The sequence below is a fragment of the Dipodomys spectabilis genome, unplaced genomic scaffold (genome assembly GCF_019054845.1).
Source record: "Dipodomys spectabilis isolate Male_0828 unplaced genomic scaffold, ASM1905484v1 ptg000004l, whole genome shotgun sequence".
Classification (NCBI taxonomy): domain Eukaryota; kingdom Metazoa; phylum Chordata; class Mammalia; order Rodentia; family Heteromyidae; genus Dipodomys; species Dipodomys spectabilis.
Window position 1 is genome coordinate 7,221,060 of NW_024870681.1, and position 22,800 is coordinate 7,243,859.

The window sequence follows — 22,800 nt, forward strand, 5'->3', positions numbered from 1 at the left end:
TGGGCCATTGTAGCTCGGGAGCTGATAAGATAAGAGGCAAAACAAACACAACTTCTCACAAGGCCTGCCTCAAACAATGAACCATTGTAGCCCCACCAGGGAAAATGGGGGCTGCCCAGAATTGGAACGGAAAGGTAGGCTGGTGACCCAGCCTTTGGCGGGTAGAAGAGGTGTTCGGTTTGAACCTAGCTAATAAATCTGACAGAGCTCTGCTCTCATTTTATTGATTGAATGCCTCATAAAGGAGCAAGCCGGGTGGGACACTGTTTGTTTTGGGGCTGCCAGTGACATTTGTGTTGATAAAATGTTCATTCATCCCTCTCCTCCAAGACCTCCAAAGCCAGTTGTTTTTGGGTCTTTTTTCCACCCCCACTTTAACCTACAGAAAACCTCACTTTGGGACAAGTCCCCGCTTTATCCATTCCCCCTGGTATTGTGGAAGCAAGCCATTAACGAGACAGAATTGAGTGGATGACAGGCCAGGAGAAGCTTCCAGAACTGTGATCCTGAAGGACATTGCCCGTGTAGATCACACAAAATGGCAGGCAGGGTGGGGCGGTGCTTAGAGGGTGAGAAACCCCGACTTTGAAGTTACAATGACTTGCTGTTCCACACTGAGTGGTATAGCCTTGGGCAAGTTACTGAACTACCTCTTTTCCTCATCCATAAAATGGGGGTAACAGCATTAGGGTTCTGGGGAAGGGGGTAGCGGGACGTTTGTTCGGCTCCGTAAATACTTTATGAACAGCAGTGTTGTTTTGTCAGTGTCAGTGTCATTCCCATTAAATGAAGCTCTTAATATCCATACCTGGAGTGTCCCCCTCCCCCTATACCCAGCTATAAATTTAGCCCACTTGCTAAGGGACAGAATTCTTAGAATTTCCAAGGTTCTTATTCTTTAGCAATCAGAAGGGCCAGGGAGAGGGACCTGTGGGACAACAGAAGGATTATGCTAGCCACCGGGGAGGGTAGGAAATGGAAAACTTTATTCTTTGGGTCATGCTCTATTTCAGGGGTGGGAGGAGCAGAAGGTGGAGCAAGGTGTCTGACCTCAAGGCCCTTGGGGGCCAGAGTAGGGGAAGGGCAGGGAGGGGGGCAGAGAGCAGATGCCATTCTAGACCTTGACGTGTGTGCTGTGTAGGCAACACAGGAATAGCGAGTGAGTCACAGGTGATCAGGTCCCCAGATCCCTGGAGGAAAACAAAAAATAGTTCCTAAGCAGACCATGGCCCAGCCAACTCTAGTTTCAGGGGGACCTGAGCTGGTTGACCTGGTGTGAGTCCTTGCAAACAAAGGAAAGGGCACTTGCTGGGAGACCTTTTTTGCAGTCTCTGCCCTCCTCTCTTCCCCAACTCCACCATCCCATAGGAAAGATCCTTCTTCCGGAAGAACAATTTATGTCAGCTACCTTGTGAGAGGCACTGGCAAGTCTTTATGATTTCTCAAGAGTCACGTCAAGACCCAAACAAGTTAGAGTTAAGCATTATCCAGGCTTCTATTAAGAAAAAAAAAAAAAAAAAAGCGCAGGGAGAGGGTTGGGCTGTGGCAGAAATCTTCATTTCCTTCCAAGTCTTAGGCCAGGGATATGGCTCAGAGACAGGGTCCTTGTCTAGCATGTGTGAGGTCCTGGGTTTGAGTCATAAGAAGTAACTAAATAAATCCCAATCTCAGTCTCTAACTTCTTGAAGGCCCCCAGAGTTAACTCTCTGAGCTCTCCCACTGCTCTTCTAAGAGGCAATGTGCTTCACCCACACCCTGGCTGCTCCCAATACTGCCTGCAGACACACTTTTTTCTTTCTTGTGTTCTGCTCTGCAGCATCCTAAATGGGAAGTATATTATTGGATTGATGATTGACCAAAACAACACACCTCGACCTTAGCAAACATCTGGAGGCTTGTTTGCAGGGACCAGCTTCTTGCTGGTCTCCCAACACTCTGCTTCATATGTTATGTCACTGGATGCCCCAAATTCAAGAGTCTGATCTCAGTGAATGGATAACAAGGTCATCTCAGATCTTGGCCCACCAAGGCAAGAGAGGGTTAAAATGGAACAGGACCAGAGAGTCCAAGCCTTGGTGTTTCATTTATTTATTAGCAATAAGGTAGAAAAGTTGTTTCTCAATTTTCATCTGTACAATGGGAAAGGAGGATAAGAATATCAGTGTCAGCGGGGCACCAGTGACTCGTGCCTATAATTCTAGTTACTCAGGAGGCTGAGATCTGAGGATCACGTTTCAAAGCCAGCCCGGGCAAGAAAGTCCATGAAACCCTTATCTCCAATTAAACACCAGAAAACCAGAAGTGGCACTGTGGCTAAGTAGTAGAGTGCTAACCTTGAGCTGAAGAGCTCAGGGACAGTGCCCAAGCCCAGAGTTCAAGCCCCACAACTGACCAAAAAGAAAAAAAACTACCCATGTCATAGAGTTGCTGTGAAGCTTGTTTATAACTCAGGTCCTTTGAGAGTAAGCTAGTTTTCATTAGGACACACTCTGAAACTTTACCCCAGGCGTTGGTATTGCAAATAATGCCATCCATCTGAGCTCTTCAAATGGAAGAGCAGAAAGCTATTCCATTGCAGGAACCCTGGCTCCATGCCAAATGGGTTTTCTTTGACAAAAAGCTAGCCAAATTGAGGGTTGCAATCTGTATGTGTCTGTAGGTTGATTTTTGTCTTTTCTTTTTGGAACATCTACTGAATATTTTCACAGTATTCAGCAGGAGGGCCTAAAGGTGAAAAGCTCAATCCTTGGGGGCAGACTGCCAATATTTTTTTTTTTAACTCTAAGGCTAGCACTTGGATACAGTCTCAACTCCTTTGAATTTCAATTTCCTTGTGTGAAAGGTCAGATAACATCACTGGTTATAGGGACATAAAGGAATTTTAAAAAGGATGAAGGGACTGTAAAGGGTAGTGTTAATTACTCAAAAACCCCTCCTCCCCAAATTCTCAGGTAAGAGTGGCTACTATGTCTTTGAGAACCCTGATTTCATCAGTCCTAGAGGTAGTGGAGAATAATGATTGCCTTTTAGAGTAAGAGGTGGCTTGGTCAAGGTTGTCCAAACATAGTTAAGTGGCTGGATTTAAACTCCTGGAGAACTGGGTGTGAATTCAAGCTTTCTCATACACTAGTTAAGGCATAGTCTCGGTGCTTCTGAGGATCAGCTTCCTAATCTGTAACATAGGGACAATCATCGAACGCTCTTATACTCATTATACTCTCTTTCCTATCTGTGCCATCATGGACTGAGGACAATTGGCAAACACAGTTTATAAATTCTAAAGGCAAACACATTTAAATTGATAGCCACAATTCTGCTGTCCCATCAAAAGCAAATGTTGAAATGACAGAGAGATGACCAGCTCTTTACTGACTTTCTCCAAAGGACGGCATTACCCCTACCAATTCAGTCTAAGGACGGGTCACTGATTTTTTTTTTTTTTTTTTTATGACTCTGACATTTTGAAAAACAAGTCCAGCAAACAAGCTGGTTCTCTCTTGTTTGATGTGGCCAGAATTCTTTCTTGGTCATGTGACCTCTAACTCATTTCTTGATGCTCATTTAAAAAACACAAACAAACCTGTTTGGGTTCCCCCCTCCCCTTTTCTTTTTTTTTTTCTCAAATTAACCTTGGAAACTATGAGTTGACCAGAAGGGTGGAGCCTGGGGCAGCAAATAGTGTCTTACTAAGTATTAGCGTGAAATTTAGAATCTGAAGAGCTCTGGGCAGGGAAAAATGGAAGAAAAAAAAGGAGCTAAAGGATGGATTTCCTAAGGCCTCAACAATGACTGATTTTTTTTTTTTTAGAATGAACAAACCCTTGCTGAATAATAATTTTAGAAATTGTTTTAGGGGCTGGGAAGGTGGCTCAGTGGTAGAGCGCTTGCCTTGCATGCATGAGGCCCTGGGTTGGATTCCTCAGCACCACATAAGCAAAAAGAAAAAAGCCGGAAGTGGCGCTGTGGCTCAAGTGGTAGGTAGAGCGCTAGCCTTAAGCTGAAGAGCTGAGGGACAGCGCCCAGACCCAGAGTTCAGGCCCCACGACCGGACCCAAAAAAAAAAATTGTTTTAAAAGGATAAATAGTAAATTACTTTATCATGAAAAAAAAGAAAGTGTAAAAAACAGCTCCATTCTATAACTAGTAGGAGCTCCTGGAAGAGATAAGAAGTTGGGCTCTAGGATCAGACAGACCTGAGCTTGAATAACAGAAGTACCATTTACTAGTGGCAGAATCTTAAGCAGGATTCACATCAAATGAGCCTCAGCTTCTCATCTCTAAAATGGGAATAACAGAAGTATGACTGTACAGGCCTGTCCTGAGGTTTGTGAGTTAACCCAGCAAATACTTCCCTGTGCACAGGAGCCTGGTCCCAAATCCTCTCTCTAGCAAATCCCAGGGCATGTCTTCAGTCATTATGTTTAGCAGTTATATATCTCAACTATCAATAATATAGAAGTTAGAGAAGCAGAACAGAGGGCACATAACTAGTGACAGTTATACAATACATATGGGCAGAATTCAACTCCAAGATAATAAATACAAATACCATGAGGACAAGGAATATGCCTATTGTACTTCCTGCTCTACCCTCAGCATCTAGAGCAGTGTCTGTGCTACAGTAGCTCTTAAATGGATGGATGGATGGATGGACGGACAGGTGAGTGAGTGAATGAATGAATGAATGAATAAATTGGTGCTGAGGCAAGCTAAGTGTCATTCTACAAACTGCCCTTTGTGATTCTGGTTGGCCTCATTCATGCTGCTCTTATTTTTCCAGCAGATATCGGTCTCAGGAGGAGGCTTGCCACCAGTCAGCACATTGACGAATATCCACAGCCTCTCCCACCACAATCCCCAACAGTCCCAGAACCTCATCATGACCCCCCTATCTGGAGTCATGGCCATTGCACAAAGTAAGTTCTATTCTTAATCTGAAAACATGGGGCAGGGAGAAGAATGATGAGGAGCAAGTCCACATAACTTTTTTTTAAAAAGACTATTTTATACCTGTAGATTGGATTTAATTTCCTCAATATTTGGACTGTTCAGTCTAAAACAAGAGAAGATTTTTGGAATGCATTTGAATCCTGCTCACAGTTAACAAGCTGCGCAGCCTGAATCAAATGCCTGAATCTTTAGATGAGGCTCAACTTCCTTATGTATAAAATGGGTACTTATAGCCCTCAAAATGAAAACAAATATCAACATACCTATAAATCCAGAAAGCATGAATAGTCATAATATGTAGCTTATCCTTTTGTCTTGTGTTACTTCTTATTCCTGAGTATGTGACACATTTTTCCAAGAGGGTCTTAATATTGATAAAGGTAGAGGAAAACATTTGAAGGGCTTCCTTCTAAATGTGGAAATTTATGTTGCAGGCCAGACCTCCTTGGTTAATTGGTGCACACACAGAGGGAGACATCAATGCTGGAGTGTCTTTTGAGGTTTGAAAACTCTAAGGAGAAATAGAAGCTTTTCCTACATGACTGAATACAGGGAGATGGGTCCAGCTCCAGGAGGCTAGTTTATAACTATCGCAGGTGGGCCATTTTGGGCCATAGGAAGGCTGAAGCAGACAAACAAGCTGTAGTTGCAGATGTCTCTGTGAAAATTTCAGCGTTGGAGGGTGTTCAGTATCTTTGCAGCTTTACCATGACAGCTCAGGCCATGCCATTGCTTCTCGAGACTCTCATTGTGAACCTTCCAAGTATTTTTGAATATTTTTTATATGGCTCTGGAGTGATCTGGAGGGTACATCTGTCATCTTTTTGTTTGGTCTCATTGTCCCCTTTGCCTGTCTTGTGTCCAGTACTTATGTTGATCCCCTCTTTGTTTGATCCTGCGTTTTTGCTTTCCTGCCCTTTTGTCTCTAACTCAGTAGCAGCTAAGTAGGAGCTCAGATCACTTCTGAAGGGAATGACTCACAGGTCCTGGCACCATTTGGAGGCACACAAATTCATTGAGTGATTGTCTGACTCTCACCTGATTCTTAGCTCCTGGGAAATCACACTCTGCATTTATTTCTGTACAGGGGAAATTTAGATGATTCATAAAATAAAGATTATTTTTAACCTTCTTAAAAATTGTTCTTTAATGGGGCTGGGAAGGTGGCTCAGTGGTAGAGTGCTTGCCTTGCATGCATGAGGCCCTCGGTTCAATTCCTCAGCACCACATAAGCAGAAAAAGCCAGAAGTGGGGCTGAGGCTCAAGTTTTAGGCATTCTCTGAACTAAACGTCTCCCTAGGCCATTCTATATTTTCCAATTTTGTTCTTCCTAATCTCTTCCATCATACATGTCTACAATTCACAGGGCTGTCCTCCACCAGGTGGGTGGTGCCAGACTGCACACTGACCACAGGAACATGCATGTGGGTGGGTGTTCATTTTGATGGGTGGATCATCAAGGATAGCATTATCCAGAAACTTTGCCCTTTCCTGGAGAGTCAGAATAGACAGTGGGTTACAAACAACCTTATTCAGCCAATACATGTGTTGCTGAGTATCTGAGCCCTGGGTCAGTACTGCAGGTTCCCTGCAGGGCTCAGGATAAATGACTTATCAGTGTCAAGTCCTCTACTGGATTGCTTCCAGTAGATGTTCTTAAGCAGAATCTGTGGCCAGAAAACAGACGAGAGCAAGAGTTATATACTTTGGGAGTTAAAAATGACATCAGAAGCTCTTAGTTCTGGAATTGAGGACTCTGCATCACAGATTGTTAAACATAGGATTCCAAGACCCCACCTTAGAAGGATCTGACTCATTCATTAAGTCTTGGGTGGGACCCAGGAATGTGTATTCCTTTCTTTCACCCCTCCTGCCTTTTTGAGCGTGCGTAGCTCCTGGTCTTTCTGCTTCTGCCTCTTGAATATTTCTTGTTCCTTTTCTCTCTCTTCCCCCTTTCCTTTCTTCCTTCCCCTTTCCTTCCCTTCCTTTCCTCCTCCCTCCTTCTTTTTCCCTTCTTCCTCTCTACCACCTCCTCCTCCTCCTGCTTTGGTTTAACATTCTTCCCAGTGATCTATTTCAACTGGCCTTTACAGAATGTATATTTCTAACAAAGTTCCCTAAGATGACTCTGAAGCTCATGTGCATTTCAGAACTATGTGCTCGAGTATAATCTGCTCTAGACAAGTTAATTTGCTATTCCCAGAAAGAGCAGTGGCCATGGGCTCTTGGAAAAGCAGTAGATCCATGGGATTTCCTGGGACTATAAAGGAGGTGGGAAAAGGAATTAGTACATGAGGATATCAGGGAATCATGAACTGAGCTCCTCTACCCAAAATTATGCTTAGAGTGATCAGAGCCTCACTCCCCACCCCCACCCCCAGGAGAGCCCAGAGAAGGGATTTTCCCTTCTTTGCTTTCTGCGCATGAGTCTTGTCTTTTAGATTTCCGATAGAGGTATCAGCTACCAGCAAGTAGACAATTGTTGAGGACTCTGCTATCTCCATTGAAGATTTCCCACAATTCCCCTTACGGAAACCCTCTCCCTTTTCTGAAAGGCTCTCCAGTGCCCTCTAGGCATACACCCACCACAGACCTTTTTCTGGATTTCCTTCCTCATCCCATCCTTTCCCTTGTTTCCCAGAAATAGGAACATAGGAACATTGGCTGTTCCAGTGACAAGGTTTGCAGTGTCATCTCTTGATGCTCTTGTTCCCACTTCACCATTACCTCAGCTGTCTTCACCCAAGTACCATTCAAGGTACTATAGCATGTGGGTACTAGGGGGACCTGGCCTGAATTCTAAAGAGGCCACAAGATATAGACACAGTTCCAAACCACACAGGTACTCACACTCCCAAAACAGAAAGATGGCCGGACTGTGGAGGGCAGGCTGGCCTTTAACTTACTGCTTCCTTCTTCTCAAGCCTGGTTTTTTAGTACCACAACCCCAATGGTATATGCCTACTTTACAAGTTGGCTGAGCCCCTGCTACAGCCAGGAGAGTCAGCTCCAGATCTCTCTCAGGGTCTCTGTACTGTCTACTAAATAATGCTTTTCAGTTTCCATATTCCCAGGACAATGGAGCTTGTTTCCTTTTGAATCAAAATGTGGGCCTCTTCACACTGCTGCCCTCTACTGGAAAAAGAGAGAGATGGGCAATTATCCATGCCCAAGAATGGATGCGATAAATTCACTCCTTACCCAGGACAATGTGGGCAAGCCTGTCTTACAGTCCAGCATGGACAGATTGGACAAGTTAGAGTCAGTTTTTCCACCTGCCCTAGAGGTCACACCATGGCCTATGGTGACCTCGAAGGAGCTGAATTTGGGAGGCGACAGGACAACTTCTCCAACGATCTCTTTCGTAACAGGCTCAGACCAGCATTGGGCAGTAGGAGCCGGGGCTCCTGCTATGACTGCTCCCATTCATTCCCCTCTCTTAGACCTGACACCATCTCTGATCTTGTTCTCTTTCTCCCACAGGCCTCAACACCTCCCAAGCACAGAGTGTCCCCGTCATCAACAGTGTGGCTGGCAGTCTAGCAGCCCTACAGCCTGTCCAGTTCTCGCAGCAGCTGCACAGCCCCCACCAGCAGCCCCTCATGCAGCAGAGCCCGGGCAGTCACATGGCCCAGCAGCCCTTCATGGCTGCAGTGACTCAGCTACAGAACTCTCACAGTAAGGACGTGGGCATGATGGGGCGTGACCAGGCAAGGAGTACCACCCCCCCCCCAACCCCGCCGCTTCCCTCCCTCTCTGAGTTGAAACTTCCTTAGAGAGTTATCAATTTGGTGACTTTTCCTTGACTATAAATCAACAGAGACAGTTGTCCAAGTACAGTTTCTCTTCTTTTTATAATCCTCTTTCCTGCCCCAAAGATTCCCCTGGGGGAGTTTTTCAGTGGACAATGGAGTCCTACATGTAATCAAGGCAAAGTTTCCCATTCTGGCATCCATGGAGAGCAGCTCACTCATCAACCACAGCACTTAACTCCTGTGAGCCTCTGCTTAGCTTTCTTACCCCAAATTCTAAGCAGCCAATACCAAATACTCAGAGTTGGCATATGATTGGTTTCCTGTTTGCTCCCCTAAAATAAGAGAATCTTTCAGAGTCCCCAAACCCCCAGTTTATACCACCCAGACATCTCTAAAAAAGAAAAAAAATAATCAAACATGAATGTAGGAAGAGGCATCTTCTACATCTATAATCCTAGCTACTCAGGGAGGCTGAGATCTGAGAATTGTGACTTAAAGCCAACCTAGGTAAGAAAGTCTGTGAGACTCTAATCACCAGTTAACTATCGAAAAGCTGGAGTGCAGCTGTGTTTCAAATGGCAGAGGACCAGCTTTGAGTAGATGAGCTAAGGGTCAGCACCCAGGCCCTGAATTTAATCCCCAGTACCAGAATCAAAATTACAACAACGACCAAAAAACAGGAGTGTAGGCAGAAAATACCACCTGCTGAGATCAGAGACATGACTCAGGTGTGCCAGCCAATGACTGAAAGCTTCAGATACCAAGTCTGAAGCCTAGTCTCAGACAAAAAGAAAGAAAGAGAGAGAGAAAGAAAGAGAGAGAGAGAGAGAGAGAGAGAGAGAGGAAAGAAAGAGAAAAGAAAGAAAGGAAGGGAAAAAAGAAAAGACCACCCACATAGTCATCCAGGGTGAGGAGTATCTGAGTCTCTCTGTATTCCTCAATACACATCTACCTCCCCTAAGTCTACCTATCTCTACTTTCTACCCAAAGCCAAGTCTCTGCTCCCCTAGCCACCTATACAGTGCCTAACCAATGAATCTGGAGAGGAACAATGGAAAAGATAGATGGCCTGCTTTCTTCAGGAATACCTGAGATTTCCTCTATATCTTTCCTCCATGGATTTGTCTCCATGTTCAGTAAACAGGACCTGGGCCATGTCCAAACATATAGACCTGTCTTAAATCAGACAGACATGGTTATAAATCTGGGCTCTGTCTGACATTTCCCAGTTCTGTGGCAGGTTACTTAGCTACACTGAGTTTCCATTTCTTCATGCATAAAATTGGAGTTCACCATAGGGCCATTATGGAAATGATTTAGCAAGCCATTAGACTTATATTAATGCAAGTGATTGTTCATTAAGGAACTTCCAGGAGGCAAGGCAAAGGGGATTTGGGTTTCTTCCCCAGGCTGCCTTAGCCAAAGCGGTGGCTCTGAAGAGCAGCCAAGTTCAGCCTTCTGTCCCCAGGGCTCAATCCCTATTCAGGCTTGCAGAGCTGGCTTCTGAGCACCATCTCACATTCCAATCACATAGTCGTGGCTTCTAAAAATGTTGCCACAACTAGTAGCAGAGTCTGGAACGACTCACTTCCCTTCCTCCCAGCATGCTTCTCGCTAGCCCCTATAATCCTCGCCTCAGAAAGCTAGGGTTGGGGGTGGGGGTGGGGGGCAGTCACAAAGGAATCACCATGATCTATAGGTTAATGAGGCCCAATAGATTTGGCCAGCCAAAATAAATAGAGAGTCCATAGTGTTGTGGCCCAGGAAATAACCATCCTCACTGAACAAGAAGGGCAAGTTGAGGCCTAGCCAGCCAACTTCATCTTTATTCCTAAACTGGAGGACTCCTTGGTAGGGTCTGAGTAAAGGTTAGTCCCTCCCCCATGGCCAAGCATCCCTATGCTTCCATTAGTTGGCCATGTGTCTTAGAATATACACAATTCCTATGTATAACTAACATGAATCAAGGGGTTCCCAGTGAGGTATGCAAGTACTAGGGGAAAAAAAAAAAAAAACTTTAGGTACGTGCTCTCAGAAGTTTTATTTGAATCTAGTTTTGTTTTTCTTTCATATTTCTATGCTGTCTGGGAATAGCCCAGAATGATACATTTGATTGCATATGTGTCTAATTACCGTTGTTAATCAGTCTGTAACTCTGGCCAGAGACTTGGCTTTGAGTCATGTCAGAAATAGTGAACGTGTACTTGGACAGATATTTCATGTTAGCCAGCTACTTAGAACATTTAAAATCACAGATGTACCACAATGCCTAAGGATCACCTCATGAGCTTGAGGTTAAACACCTCATATCAAAAAGTCAGGGCAATAGAAGTACTCCAATACACTAGGCACTATGCAAGGCCATATACTTGTGACAAAGTAGTTTAAACATGGTATTTCCTAGTCCTACAACAGGTATCACCCCCTCCCCATTTTACAGATGAGGAAACAGAGGTTAAATAGTTTCATTAAGGAGGCAGGATTTCATCGCATCAAATGCCTTCCCAAACGTAACTACCACTCTCCTTTATCAACCTAGGGAAAGGGTAGATGTGGTGTGGATGCGGGGAGGGGAGAGTAATAGCTACCTATGTGCCTGAGTATGCATCCAGAGTTTGTCTTTCCTCTCTCCCCAGTGTACTCACACAAACAAGAACCTCCCCAGTATTCCCACACCTCCCGGTTTCCATCTGCCATGGTGGTCACAGATACCAGCAGCATCAGTACACTCACCAACATGTCTTCCAGTAAACAGGTAATGGGCAGCTGGATGGGTGGGTGGAGGGGTAGCATATGACTAAGGGGCGGTGAGTATGGACTCAATCATAAGTTTGTCCTTCCAAGATTCTCTCTGAGGCTCTTTTAGCTACTTGCTACAAAACTCTGAGAGTCTGGCACTGGTGGCTCATACCTTAATCCTAGCTAACTGAGGAAGCTGCCATCTGAAGATCAAAGTTCTAAGCCAGCCCAGGCAGGAAAAGTCCCCCATAAGACTCTTATTTCCAATTAGCTACCAGAAAAAAAAAAAAAAAACTGGGAGTTGTATTGTTACTCTAGAACATTAACTCTGAGTAAAAGAGCTCAAGGACAGTGTTCAGGCCCTGAGTTCAAGCCCAAACTGACAAGAAGAAAGAAGAAGAAGAGGAGGAGGAGGAAGAAGAGGAAGAGGAAGAGGAATCATCTCTGAGGTCTCAGGGCAAAAAAGATGGGCCACAGTTCAAAAGGGCTTATTGCTTCCCAGCTTCCCCAATAAAAGCACTAACTAAGGACTGAAGTCTAATAGATGGCTGGAGATTGGTTCCACCAAGCTCTTAGGCCTTGAGATTGAGCATTCTCTAATGAGATGACTGATGAACCGTGGAGAGGGTATTTCCAAGACAGACTCAGGAGACAAAACTGTTGAGTTGCATGCTTTGCAGAGGTAGTCGATGGAGAAAGAGAATGGTGAGTTAGAGCTAGTGGATCCTCAGGACACTGAGGTCTGAGATTCAAAGCCAGACTGGACAGACAAATCCATGAGCCTCTTATCCATGAGTTGCTCAAGTGGCGAAGCACCAGCATTGAGCAAAAGAAGCTAAGGGAGAGCACCCTGCCTTTGTTGAATTCAAGCCAGCACATTGTGTGTGTGGACACACACACACACACACACACACACACACACACACCACACACCACACACATGCGCGCGTGCACCAGTCTGGGGTCCTGGAGCTGATTTTCTCAATCTGGGACCTCTGCTAAAACACCATAAAGTTGAAAGAATGACCCAATTCTACCAACCAGTGGGCACTCCCCAGGAGATAGCCTGGCTTTGTCTAAGGGTCTTCATTCACTTAGAAACTTACACTTAATATCCTGGTGCACTAAAAGAAGGGGAATCCAGAGGCTTAGTCATCAGCTCAGTCGATGAGTAATTCCCACCTCCTCCCAGAGGCTCACTGCAAGGGGCCACCGAGAATCCGAAAACAGGACAAAATGTCTGAACACGGATGTCGATTCTAGAACGACACAATCATTTCTTTTAGTAGCTGGGGTCTGTGCAGTGTGGGAACTGTTTGTCCTTTTATTGATTACTAGATAAGGACCTGGCAACCTTGAACTTCATGTCAGAGGCACTCAGCAGGATTTGATCTTGTTGATGTTCTCCCTCCTCCCCTCTCCCATCTGAGCAGATTTCTTTCATAGGTTTGGGAACCTCAGTTCTTTTATTTGTCCCATCTTCTTCCAGCTCTACAATGTCAATGGGTTCAATTCCTAGCTCTGATTTTTTTTTTTTTTTTGGAGGGCTCCTCTTGACCTCTCTAAGCCTTCATAAATATTCTATATATTTTTTTCATCTTTAAAGAGATAGTTGTAACATCTACTTGTTTCAAGGATTCTGCAAGGTGATGTAGATTAAATGCATGTCTTGGGTGCTAAAACATTCACCTAGCCTGGGTAGCTGGGCTCTGGCATTTGGGGGTGGAAGGAAGGGTTGTGGGACCTGCTCAGCCACTATTCTCTCACCCAATAGAAGATTAAAAGACAACTCCTGTTGCCCTGCCCTTCGACTTCCAACTCCCGTGTGATTTCCCACTCTTTGTAGTGAGCAGGGAAAACATTTATCTGTGTTCACAAATCTCAATCAAGGGGGCAGCCAGGCACAGCAGCCCTCCTTGGGAATATCTTCCTCTTTGAAAGGTTTATCAATCCATCTGCCGCTTGGGCAGCCCTCCTCGACAGGGTCGTGATTAATTATTCCTGTCTTTCCCAAGTTGACTTTGATGCTTTGCTTTTGAAATGAGTCATCTCAATTCAGGAAATAGTCTCTTAATCAGAATACTGCAAAAAGCTCCCTGAAATGCTGCCATTGGCCCCTAAGTGTCTTCTCCCCTCCACTGGACAGAGTGGCCAGCCGACCTTGAAGCTGTTTGAGTGGAACCCTCACCCTCCCAATCTACACTGAAGTTTTCTCTGTGGACCTAGACATTGCAGAAGTCTTAACAGATTCATTTCTGCATAATGAAGATAACTTATTGCATTTACTAAGAATTTTTTTTAAAAATACCAATGTAGGCTGGGTGTCAGTGGCTCACACCTGTAATCCTAGTTACTCAGGAGATTCTTGAGATCCGAAAATCATAGTTTGAAGCCAGCTGAGGCAAGAAAATCTGTGAGACTCTCCAATTAGCCACCAAAAACAAACAAACAAAAAAACAGCAACTGGAAGTAGAGCTGTGTCTCAAGTGGTTAAGTACCAGTCTTGAGCAAAAAAGCTAAAGGACAGCACCCATGCTCTGAGTTCAAGTCCTAATATCAGCACTTGTAAGTGCACACATAGACACACACACACAAATGATTCATATAGCCTTTTACTTAGTTTATCCTTCTTGTAAACTATCTCCTCAATTTCTTTTCATTGCAATAAACTGAAACTCAGCGAGTGACTTGCCTAAGGTCAAACAGATGATAGATAAATCCTACAGTTTGACCTCCAGACTTTGGTCTTTGACTCCAAGTACTGAATTCTTTCCACTTAACAACACTTGCACCTGTCTTTGAAATCCCCATGGTAATTGCTGTCCATCTTGTTGTTTTTAGTGGTTAGGAACCAGAGCAAAAAGTAAGCCCAGAGCCAGGTACCTGTGGTACCTGCCTGTAATCCTAACTACACAGGAGGCTGAGATAGGAGGATTATGGTTTGAAGCCAGACGTGGCAGAAAAATCCTTGAGACTCTTACTTCCACTTAATCACCAGAAAACCTGAAGTGGAGCTGTGGCTCAAGTGGCAAAGGCCCAGCCTTGAGCAAAAATGATCAGGGAGAGTACTTAAGCCCTGACGTTAAGCCCCAGGGCTGGAAGAGGTGGAGGGATTAGACCTAGGTGCTAAGTTCCAACCAAAACACTGTCTTCCTGCACAGCTAAGGAGATGGAAGGATGGAAAAGGCAGGATGGAAGTGAAGTTAAAAGTTCCACCTTCTGACTACAGAAGCATTCAAGGTGAATGAACACAGTTTGTACAAACTCTGTTCCTAAGGCATTAGAGTCACAAGTGAATTTTCCAAGGAGGCCTGGTGGCATTGTTCCAAAACAGTGTTTTCAAAGGATTTCAAAACCATTGCACTAGAAGTATATGAGGCAGTGGGAAAGTCTTTAGGGGAGCCGCTGGATTAAACATAATTAAATGCTGCTGGGCAAGGGCATCTCAGAAGACTTTATGTACTGATGTGTGCCTCAGTCCAGACAAGAATTCCTGTGCATAGTGCCTGAGACACATCCTGGACCATGACAATTCAGAGACATTGTCACCTTGCTAGGAAAGTCCAGAGACCCAGGCAATCCTGCTGCCTTGTGCTATGGGACCACAGGCAACTAATTCCTCACTGTGAGATTCAATTCCTTTTTATTTACAAGCAGGGAAACCCTACTCATCTCACAAGAGATTCAAAGTGCCTATCAGAGCACCTGGGATGTAGTTAAGTAGTCCAAATGAGAGCTCCCTTCCTATTCCTTCTCTCCTTGGTGTGGGAACCTTTACAAGAAAGCCTGTCCTTTTCCTTTCCTTCTTCTCCTTCCATATTTAGTCAGTGCTTGGTTTACATGTGGTCAAATCTGGTCTTGGATGGTAATTTTTCTGAAGGCTAGGACCATCTCTCAAGCACATCCTTTCTCTTGGGTCTGGGCTCCAATCCTTCTTTTCCCATTCTCCTGGCACAAGGCACTATCCCTGCTCTCCCTCCAATCCCCCCCTCCCCTCCAAGGAAAGTATCAAGTTCAAAGGCCACCTAAAACACCTAATTCCTTTGAGTAGGGCCAAATGTCTAGGCTATGGATGGTAAATTCTCAGTAACTATGGATGGATGAATGAATAGATGGATTAGTGCGTAAAAGGAGGAAGAGATGGGGGAATGGATGGATAGTTGAAGAGATGGATTTAGAACTGGTATTTTTTAATCTGTTGTTATTATAAGGATGATGTACAAAAGGGTTACAATTATATAAATCAGGTAATGAGTCCATTTCTTTTTGGACAATGTCACCTTTTCCCTTGCTCTCTCCCAGATTTCTTCTCCTGTGTCTACCTACAAGTTGTATAGTTCATTTTCAACATAATCTAGTGAGTACTCCTACTGCATTTGTTCACCCTTTGTCCTCCATTTCTATGCCCCCAGCACTGGCGTTTTGGTTTTGGTTTGTTTTTTGCCAGTCCCAGTACCTGAACTCTGGGCCTGGATGTTGTCCCTGAGCTTCTTTTTATTTATTTATTTATTTTTTGCTCAAGGTTAGCTCTTACCACTTGAGCCACAGCACCACTTGTGGCCTTGTTTTTGAGTAGTTTATTGGAGATAAGAGTCTCATGGACTTAACTATCCAGGCTGGCTTTGAACCCTGGTCCTCAGATCTCAGCCTTCTAAGTAGCTAGGATTACAGGCATTAAGCCACCAGTGGCCAGCTATAAGTGGTATTTTTAAATACCTCCAGTTTTCCAAGTTAACCCTCTGACTTATGCTTGATGTACAGAATAGAAAACTGAAGCTCAAGATAAGGAGGGAAATAGACAAATTCACATGGATGATAAAAACCTCAGCACTGGATTTCCAGACTTGTTTAGGGCTCACTCCAAATCCATTCAACAATACTCTCCTTTCAATACACATTGCAAAGCACCCATAGTAATGGCCCCAAGGTTAAACTGTATAAGGCTAAAGCCAGAATGTGAACTTGTACGCTCCCAGTACTTTTGATTGTCACCACAGATTCTCCAGGGGACTTGGGGATCACAATTCAAGAACCCCAGGCTAGGGCTTTTCTTGCTGCCAAGCATCTTCCTTCAGCTACTGCCCTCTCCCCTTTCCAGACGGTAAGCCTTTCTCCCTCTTCAACTCCTAGTGGCTGGCAAGTTACCTTCTGAGTTACCTTGCCTTAGCTCCAGAGCAGTGCCTCACCAGGCTGAAACAGGATCGCAGCAAGCACTGACCTCTGTTCGGACAAGTGTGGGCAGGCTGTGAGCCAACTCCTGTTTCCACAACTAACTCTCCCTATTGCTCTACTCCCTAGTTTATAGGGAGGTCAAGGGAGGGCCCCCTGAGCACTCACCAGAAAGGGGTGCTGACAGGGAAAAAAAATGGCAACCTTACCGTAAATCCCCAGCAGCTATACTGTCCCTCAACCCCTTCTGCACTGGTAATGGGGCAGGATGGGGTGATGGTTTGGATGCCAACCTGAGAATTAGGCAGACCCAGCCTCAAGATGCTACCACTTTCTTCCCATTAGCTGCTCTGGGCCTCTTTCATAGCCTGTAAAGTGAAGATAATGATACTCCTTTCACAGGATCATTGCAAGAAATAACTACAAAAAGACTTGTAAAACTTGTCACTATGTGCTTGGGCCAAGGGAGCACCCAGTCCGTGGAAGCTGGTTCACACTCAGCTTCACTGCTAGCAACTCAGATTTGGGAAGGTTAGTAAATGACAAAGGACATTTATTTTCCCCATTGTCTCACGCAGAAGGTAGAAAGAGATGATGGTAGATAGTGGTTAAAAGCACAAACTTTGCTCTTGTAAAAACCTTATAATAAGACCTTATTTGTAATCTCTCTAGGCTATACTTCCCTTGTCTGTAAAATTGGAATTATAAAGCTGAGCACCAGTGCTCACACCTGTAATCCTAGCTACACAGAGCGCTGAGATCTGAGGATCATGGTTTGGAGCCAGCCCCGCAGGAAAGTTCATGAGACTCTTATCTCCAATTAACCCAAAATGGAGCTATGGCTCAAGTTGTAGAGTGCTAGCTAGCCTTGAGCATAAAAGCTCAGGGACCCTGCATTCAAGACTGGCACACACACATACAAAAACTGGGATTTTAATGATCACTTTCAGTTAATCTCATACAAATTAGGGGAGTTAATAACAGCTGAAGTGGGTCGTCTGTACTCACCATCTTCCCCCTCCTTCACCCTGAATTCTCTCTTGACACCAGCACATACAGGCTTATGTCCTCACATTGCCCTGTGTCCAGCTGACTCATATTTCCACACTGCTAAGTCTGGTGGGCATTGCCAGTATCTTTGCTATAGCCAATCACTCTTGCCTTTCCTCTGAATTTTAGGACAACATTGTCCTCATGCTGTTATACTCCTCATTTAAGTCCCCTCCTTCTAGCTCCAACACATCTTCTCAACATTGGAGCTTGGAATGGGTCACGGTTCATTCTTTGGCCTCTTCTCGTCTGTGCTCATTTCTGAGAGTTCTCGCCATTCAGATCACTTAGGGCCAAGTGTACACACTGATAGCTCCTAGAATTCTCTCCAGGCTGGTCCTGCCTACTGAGGACACATTGACAAAGACAGTGCATCTTTGGCCAGAAGCATGTACATGTCTCATATATCCAATGTGCCTCTCAGATTGAGCAGACCTAAAATAGAAAGTCTTCATTGTGCCCCAATTTCTCTCTACCAATTACTTCCTCAGACCTACCTAGTTCAAAAAAAAAAAAATCATATCCTTTGTTCATTGAAAGATATATACCCAAGAGTACTTTTTTCCCACATTCCACATCTAGCCCATCAGTAAATTCTTCTAGGAGGCCCTCAGAATGCATTCTAAATCTAAACAGCTTTCCCCATTTCCACTGGTGCATCCTGGTCTTAGCTCTTCCCCAACTCCCACCCTGATCAAGAGCTCATCTCCTGTGACCCCTGACTCTGACTTCTACACATGCATGCTATGGACTCCCAGCAGACAAAGTGATCTCTTAGAAAGAGAGAACAAGCCAGGCACTGGTGACTCATACCTGTAATCCTAGCTTACTCAGGAGGTTGAGATCTGAGGATTGAGGTTTAAAGCCAGCCCAGGCAGGAAAGTCCAATGAGAATCTTATCTCCAATTGACCATTCAAAAATGGGAAGTAGCACTGTAGCTTATGGTAGAGCACTAGCCCTGAGCACAAAAGCTCAGGGACAGTGCCCAGGCCCAGAGTACAAGTCCCAGGACTGAAAAAAGAGAAATAGACAGACAGACAGACAGACAGACAGAGGGCATATTCCTCTCCTGTCTCCTCTCCCAGAAGCTTCCCATTACAATCAAAATGGAAATGGAGACTTGAAAGCCTTGTGTAATCAGGGTCACTGCTAGAGTCCCTATCCTCCTGGCTGTCCACACCTTCCAAGCTCATTTTGCTTCAGCTAGAGCAAGACTTTGCATTTGTCCTCTTGTGCTCAGAATACTTTTTCATGTGAGTCTCCCTGGCTTGCTTTGTTGAGATGAGCTCTAGGACTAACTTTTTGACCCAGGCCTTGAACCATGATAGTGTTGATCTCTGCCTCCCACATAACTGGGATTATAAGCATGTACCACTATGCCTGGTCAATATGGTGATTCTTGGTTTTTTGGTTTTTTTTTTTGGGTCCGGTCATGGGGCCTAAACTCTGGGCCTGGGCGCTGTCCCTCAGCTCTTCAGCCCAAGGCTAGCACTCTACCACTTGAGCCACAGCGCCACTTCCGTCTTTTATTATGTGGTGCTGAGGAATCGAACCCAGGGCCTCGAGCATGCAAGGCAAGCGCTCTACTACTGAGCCACATTCCCAGCCCCAATATGGTGATTCTTTACCTGCTTCCTCCTTCATACAGTTATCTTAGATTTCACCAGCTTCCTCAATTATTCCCTTTCCCCTCATCAGCCTAACCACCCACTGTGCTTATTTTTCTACAAAGTACTCATCTCCACCTAAAAAGTGATTTGTATATGTATTTGTTTATTGCTCAAAACTTACCAGAGTGTTAGCTGTGAAGTTGTGGGCAGGTCTTGTTCACAATTATGTCCCCTGAGCTTACAAACAAGCACATAGCAAACACCCAACAATGTATAAAATGAATGCATGGACCAGCACCTGTCTCAATGGGTTGATGGAAGAATTCAGTGCAATGAATTCAAAGCTCTGAGCATGGTGTCTGCACATAGTAGGGCTTCAGTACATGTTTGCTAGTACCAGTATGTAACACATCCTCTCAGGATGAGGACACAGCTACCATCCCTTTCAGATGGAGTGTGCTGAGCCTCCATCTCTAAGGGACCACAGTGCACCTCTTATCAGATGTTTGTGTTTAGACTCAGGAGGGGGCAAATAACTCTAGTTCCTTTGACAACATTTAGGGCTCTGCCACCAGTTTATTATGGGAGCAAACATTTGATAGCTGAGGAGCCCGGCCCTAATGACAGGTCATAGAATCTCGCTGGCGTCTTCTTATCTGCCCTTCTTGTTTGCTCTTCTCTTGAAACCTGCAAGGTCACCAGCCATTTTCTCTCCCCTGCACCTGAAATCTGAAAATTGGAAAAAGGCTGATAGTGGGGAGTTTAAGAGATGCGAGGATGGGGGTGGGTAGTGGAAAGAAGAGGCAAAGGGTCTGAGGGAAACCCTGACCAAGGCCTCAAGAATGTAGGTGGGTCAGAAACCTGTCCTCCCCAGCTCCCCTCTCCCCCTCCCATGAATGAACATGGAGCAGCAAGGATGCAAGAACCCTGCAGGACAGTGTTAATAATGACCACGCCAAGCACCAAACCTGCTATGACCTCTGGGAAGAAACTGAGGCACAAAAAAAGTAATCTAAGCTACAACCAAAGGCTAAGTAGACTCTTAGCTCCAACACATAATAGAAAGAATGCATGCGCTCTCCCAGTTCTGAAGGCCCGGATGATCATTAACTTACTTTGAGCCTTATTTTCCCCATCTGTGAAATGAACAGAATGGTAACCTCATAGGAGGGGTCATAGTTGGGAACACTGACTAATGAGTACTAAGGGAATAAAAGGCCTATGGTTAGAAGTACCAGGCATAGGTGAATGTATACATCTGGCCATGTATGTTGGATGGATTATCTTCAGAGAATAAGCTTCTTAGCCAAAAGGCTGAGTCTTAGATGTTAACAGAAGAAGAAACAGAGCAACAAAAAGCAACTTTAGAAGTTAAAAAAAAAAAAAGGAGTAATATTCTAGAAGATCTGAAATGAATGAAGCCAGGGCTCTGGAAAGAAAGGCTGGCCTACCTGGATGGTGTGGCTTCTCAGGAGATTGCTCCAGTTATGGGAGGGTCTCCTTTCCCGGCCCATCTAGAAGTTTGATGTCAGACCAAGATCATCAGCTCTTAGCTCCTATGAATGGTTCTCTGAGTTTCTTGTCCTAATAGTACCAAACTTGGAGAGATGACTTAAAAATTTCCAAACTTGCTTCCCCACTGGAAAGTCTGAGTAAGGGGTCATTTCTCACATGTTTTAGAGCCTTGCTACTCCAAGTAGATCAGCAGCATCCTAAGTTCTTAGAAATGCAGACTCCTAGACAATTAGAGAATTTGAACTGAGGCAGAATCTACATTTTAATACGATCGCTGTAGTCATAGGTCTATTGGAAAGCAGCACGATAACAGAACAGGCAACCCTGTTCTTAGAGGTTTTAGGAAGACACCATTACTTTAGCAAGAAGTAATGGTGCAAGAACGGTTGTGTTTTTGTTGTTGTTGTTGTTTGTTTTTTGCCAGTCATGGTGCTTGAACTCTGGGCCAGGGTACTATCCTTGAGCTCCTTTTGCTCAAAGCCTAGCACTCTACCACTTGTGCCACAGCACCACTTCCATTGCTGTCTTTGAAACTACACAGAGTGCCGGGCACTGGTGGCTCACACCTGTAATCCTAGCTACTCAGGAGGCTGAGATCTGAGGATCGCGGTTCAAAGCCAGCCCGGGCAAGAGAGACCGTGAGACTCCTATCTCCAATAAACCACCAGAAAACCGGAAGTGGCACAGTAGCTCAAGTGGTAGAGCGCTCGCCTTGAGCTGAAGAGCTGAGGGACAGTGCCTAGGCCCAGAGTTCAAGCCCCACGACCAACCAAAAAAAAAAAAAAAAGAAACTACACAGAGTGCTCTATAAATGCCATTCTCAGAAGAAAGAGGAACCCAGCTTCAGATTAAGATCAGCTAGTTGGGATTGGGACTGTTTCAAACAATGCACTTTTCTCTTCTGAAGGTGGCCAAGGAAAGCCAGTTCCAAGGTTTTGCTGAAGGAAGCACAGAGCTGGGTGACTTCTCTACCTCCAGCTCTCCATCCTCAATTCTTTGTTGGCTGAATTGGGTGTCACCTTCTTTGGAGAAGCCAGATGAATGACCCATGTCCTTACCCAGTACCCACAGCTGAGCTCTCTCTTCTCTCTCTCCTTCTCTCCTGCAGTGTCCACTCCAAGCCTGGTGATGTCTGCATATCACTTATTTTGTGCACAGCAACAAGGACCCTATTTTCTGCACCATCACCCTCTGGACAGCTGTCATGGAAAAGTCCATTGAGCTGACAAGCACCTTTGAGAGGTCCCTGCTTGCCTGACACCTGGCTGGTACCTTGGATAATCCGCTCTTAGGAGGTGTAGCCCTAAGCCCAGCTTTCTTGCTCTGCAGTATTGTCATGGTGCCTCTCCTAAGATGTCAAGTGCTCCATTCTGTCCAAACCATGGGCGACCTGAAACCATGTAAGAGGAAATGAGAAGGTGGTGAAGTCTCTACTATGATCCTTCGTCAGACAAACTGATGTCAAAACTTGAATCTGTTACTGAAACCAGGAGAGGAGGACCGCGTGCTATTGAACTGAGCCAAACACATTGTAAATACCAACAAACTCCCTCTCCTGCCCCCATCCTAAGTGATCTGGAGATTTCTTTTAAAGAAGTAAATTTGTCCAATGGGTGTAAACTGTAAAAAAAAAAAAAATACTGTAATTAAGTGCAATTTCCCCCTTTGACACCATCTCCCCCCACCCTGTATATACTAGTAAAGTATCTACTAGTTTTCTTTGGAAAAGTTAGAGTTGAAATTTCAAAAGTGATTTCTCTCCTTCTGCTTCCCACCTAAAGTGGGAAATGAAGTACATTCGCCCCTTGCTCAGGCCTGATACACATGATAGCTCCAATGTCCTGAGGTCAACACACACCTTTGCATGACTAGAGGGGGTGGCATATAGTGTCAGAGGGATATCCTAACTTCTCACAGGGCTGGACCCACCCAGTGTATTCCCAAGGAACCCCAGGGCAGAGACAGCCATCTCAAGGAGCCTCCCATTAAAGCCATTTATTTTGACACTATC

At 44.9% G+C, this 22,800-nt stretch overlaps 1 protein-coding gene across 5 annotated transcripts in view; it reads left to right on the plus strand.

The window, feature by feature from the left end:
* Hnf1b (HNF1 homeobox B) overlaps positions 1-22,800 on the plus strand; it is a 59,454-nt gene extending 36,654 nt beyond the window's left edge. For 2 of the 5 annotated variants that reach the window (XM_042692366.1, XM_042692369.1), the window contains exons 6-9: positions 4,781-4,916; positions 8,434-8,628; positions 11,342-11,460; positions 21,898-22,800. In XM_042692366.1, coding sequence (XP_042548300.1) covers positions 4,781-4,916; positions 8,434-8,628; positions 11,342-11,460; positions 21,898-21,918 — 471 coding nt within the window. In that variant the 3' untranslated portion in view covers positions 21,919-22,800. The remainder of the gene's footprint in view (positions 1-4,780; positions 4,917-8,433; positions 8,629-11,341; positions 11,461-21,897) is intronic. The other 3 variants (XM_042692367.1, XM_042692370.1, XM_042692371.1) reach the window with 2 other exon arrangements.